General features: G+C 47.8%; 1 protein-coding gene across 4 annotated transcripts in view; it reads left to right on the top strand.

Annotated features, from left to right (window-relative positions):
- Positions 1 to 2,748: 2,748 nt before the first annotated feature.
- Positions 2,749 to 3,019, top strand: part of WDR35 (WD repeat domain 35) — a 109,723-nt gene continuing 109,452 nt past the window's right edge. For all 4 annotated transcript variants that reach the window (XR_013172285.1, XM_077152159.1, XM_077152158.1 and 1 more), the window contains exon 1: positions 2,749 to 2,958. Coding sequence is in view for 3 of the 4 variants with exons in the window: in XM_077152159.1 (XP_077008274.1) it covers positions 2,935 to 2,958 (24 nt within the window). In the remaining variant the exon portion in view is untranslated. The remainder of the gene's footprint in view (positions 2,959 to 3,019) is intronic.

The following is a 3,019-nucleotide window of genomic DNA, read 5'->3' as shown; positions in this document are numbered from 1 at the left end:
AAATGGATGGTATGAAAGAGAATGAAAATTTTAATATTTCTTTCTTTATCTACTAGTTGAGCCATTTAATTTTTAAATGTTTATATTACGAAGATAACCATATTCACAAAGGAAATGATTGATCTCTTTTCTCTTGACAGTATTCATAATAAAAACCAGTCATATTACTGAAAGTGTCAACTGCACAAAGTGTTTACAGTAATTAAAGTAAACTGAGGTGAATAAAATTTAGAAGTTTCTTTGAACACTTTTTGTTTTTTGCTTGTTTTAGCTGAATACTTCTGAAGCTGTGATTAGGGGATTGTAATACTGATAATCTAAAAATAGTTAACATAGACCAACTGAACATTGCATGCCATTTTAATTCATTCTAATATTAGAAACAAATGCATAACTTAAGAGCACTAGTTTAGTTGTGAATTAAAGTATTATAACTTTTACCAAGGATGAACATGTCTGAATTTACTTTATGGTTTTGCTTTAGGATACAATTTATAAAATGTGTATAAATATTGCTATAACAAGCAATAAAACGGCATGTTATCTTTTTAATGTTAATGATAAGCTTTTTTCACCTACATATTTGATACATATAGTTTTTTCAGCCTTAAAACATAACATTTAGAATAAAAGTGCCCTTTAAATTGTGTACTAAATTCCTTTTTTGATTTGTATTTTCTTTAGTTCAATAAATGAGTTCTCTATATATTACTGTCATGTCTTTTTGTGTGACTCGCCCATTTTGCCTACTAAACATATTTCCTTAAACTGATCAAATTAACAATTATTTTGAACATATGATTTTTTATCAAAGGATAGAATATTGAGACTCATAATTTAATCTCATTCTCCTTAAGCTGACACTGTAAATTCAGGTTAAATAAAAAGGCTTTGATTTAGTATGCTGTGGGAATGGGAAAAACAAAATTTAATCCTAAACTTTATGTTAATACAAGCTTCTGAAAAGCAAATATAACCTACAGTTGAACAGATAACATCTAAAATATAAAATTTAAAGGGGTGCAAAATAAATATTTTAATGTATCAAAACAGCCTACATTACATGAAATATATATTTTCACATTTCACGATTTTTGAAAGGACACGATGGCCCTATTTTTTTCCCAACTCATTTCACCACAGAATTGGTAATATGTGTATTAGTATGTCACAGAGAAATGGTGCTATAGGAGTAAATAAGAACTAGGGAAAGCTATTGAGAGAGACAAACTGTGACCATCAGTAAGTGGCTTCAACTAAACTAATCATGTTTTAAACTCGAGCAGATCAGAAGCCCCTAGCTTATGTATTCCTGATTTGCTTCATGGCTCAACTATAGGAATGACATCAGCGGGTGCCAACTTATCCGATTTAAGAATATAGTCTGGTGCTGAAAAAGTAGATTCACGCATAATTGTAAATATGTATAGTATCTGAATGGGTTGGAGGTTAAGTTGGGAACAGATTCCTCGGGGAGCCGCGATCTGGGTCAGTTTGGAGAGACACGTGGGCCGCGAGGGCAGGAGCATCGCAGGACCCGGAACTGACGGGATATCCATCTGAGCATCTGCAGACGTTCGTAACTACGAACACCCGTAAACAGGAGGTGGTTTCCTATCTCTACGTGTATGTACGCAGGTATTAAGTGGTTTCTTATAGGAATGAGTCGCGAGCCCACGAGGATTTGGCAATTCCAAGCTCCGCAGGGCAAGGCGCCAGCTGGCAGCTCCGGCGGGGATGGAAGCGCAGCCCCGGGCGCGGCCGGCTGGAGGAGGGGCGGGAACGCCTCCGACCCCGAGACCCTCAGTTCTCCCTTTAAGGCCTGAATGAGGGGCGCCTCTCTCTTGGGGGAGACGGTCTCCTTTGCTCGGGGCAGATGTGACCCGTCATGGATGCAATAAACTGACGACATGCACCATCCGCGACATGCCCTCAGACCAACAACCGGCAGCGCTCGCCGGACCGAAGGCCCGGAGGCCCTGGCCCCGCGGCCGACCCCGAGCCCAGCCAGGCGGCAGGCGCGCGGCTCGCTCCGGACCCGCCGCGGTCGGGAAGTCCGGCTCCGAGGGCCGGGTGCGTGGAGATGGCCCGGGAAAGGCCTCGAGACACGCCGGGGACCGAGCGCGCGCCGCGGCCGGAGGGGAGGCCAAGGGATCTGGAGGTCTGCCTGAGGCGGAGAAGGACTCCAACAGGAAAATAGTTCCGCTGCCCAGAACCCACGCCGCAGCACAAGCAACACCGGCGGCTGCAGAACACGGAGAAAGGGGAGACCAGAGACCCCCGAAACGCGGAGGAAACTAAGCCACTGCGCGCTGCAGCCTCGCTCCGACTACGGTTCTACAGCTAAGATTCCGCTGCCTTGTAAGCCTCTAGCCATTGAAAATGGGTCAAGACTGAAGAAGGAAGTCGGGTAGAAATGGAAAGAATGTAGAATAGCCCTCCCCAGGGGAGAAAACAGCTTAGACCCCCCTCCCACATTCTAAGACCCAGGAGTACAGAGAACGCCACACGGCTCGGCGGTGCCTCGGGGCGCACCCCGGCCCTCACCCGAGACGCCGCGCGCCGCGAGCACGGAGACCGCCTTTTCCTCACCAGTGTCGGGACTCGGGGCTCCCGGAACCCAAACCACTGCGCCCTGTTTTGCGCCCACGCCTCGAGGTCTCGGTTTCTATCACCGCCCAGGAAGGGCGGCCGCGACGAGCACAGAGCTGGCTCGCGGAGAGCCGCACGACAGCCGACCGAGAGGCAGCGCGACCCAGGGCCCGGGGAGGCGGCGGCCCCGGAAGTGTTCCTCGGCGCCCCGGAAACGACCCGGCGGCGGTTGCCAGGGAGACGGGAGCGCCCGGAGCCGCTGGTACTCTCGGCTTGAGACTCAGACTAAGTTACCTGTGGCGGGTCTTTGACGGCTGCGGTCGCCCTCTCGGGGTTCCCAGGATGTTCTTTTACTTGAGCAAGAAAGTGAGTCCCCTCCCACCCCCCTTCCCGCATCCCGCGCGCGATTCCCTCATTCTTCCCGACG

The sequence above is a fragment of the Tamandua tetradactyla genome, chromosome 3 (genome assembly GCF_023851605.1).
Source record: "Tamandua tetradactyla isolate mTamTet1 chromosome 3, mTamTet1.pri, whole genome shotgun sequence".
In the NCBI taxonomy this organism is placed as follows: Eukaryota; Metazoa; Chordata; class Mammalia; order Pilosa; family Myrmecophagidae; genus Tamandua; species Tamandua tetradactyla.
This window is presented reverse-complemented; position numbering and strand designations above follow the sequence as displayed.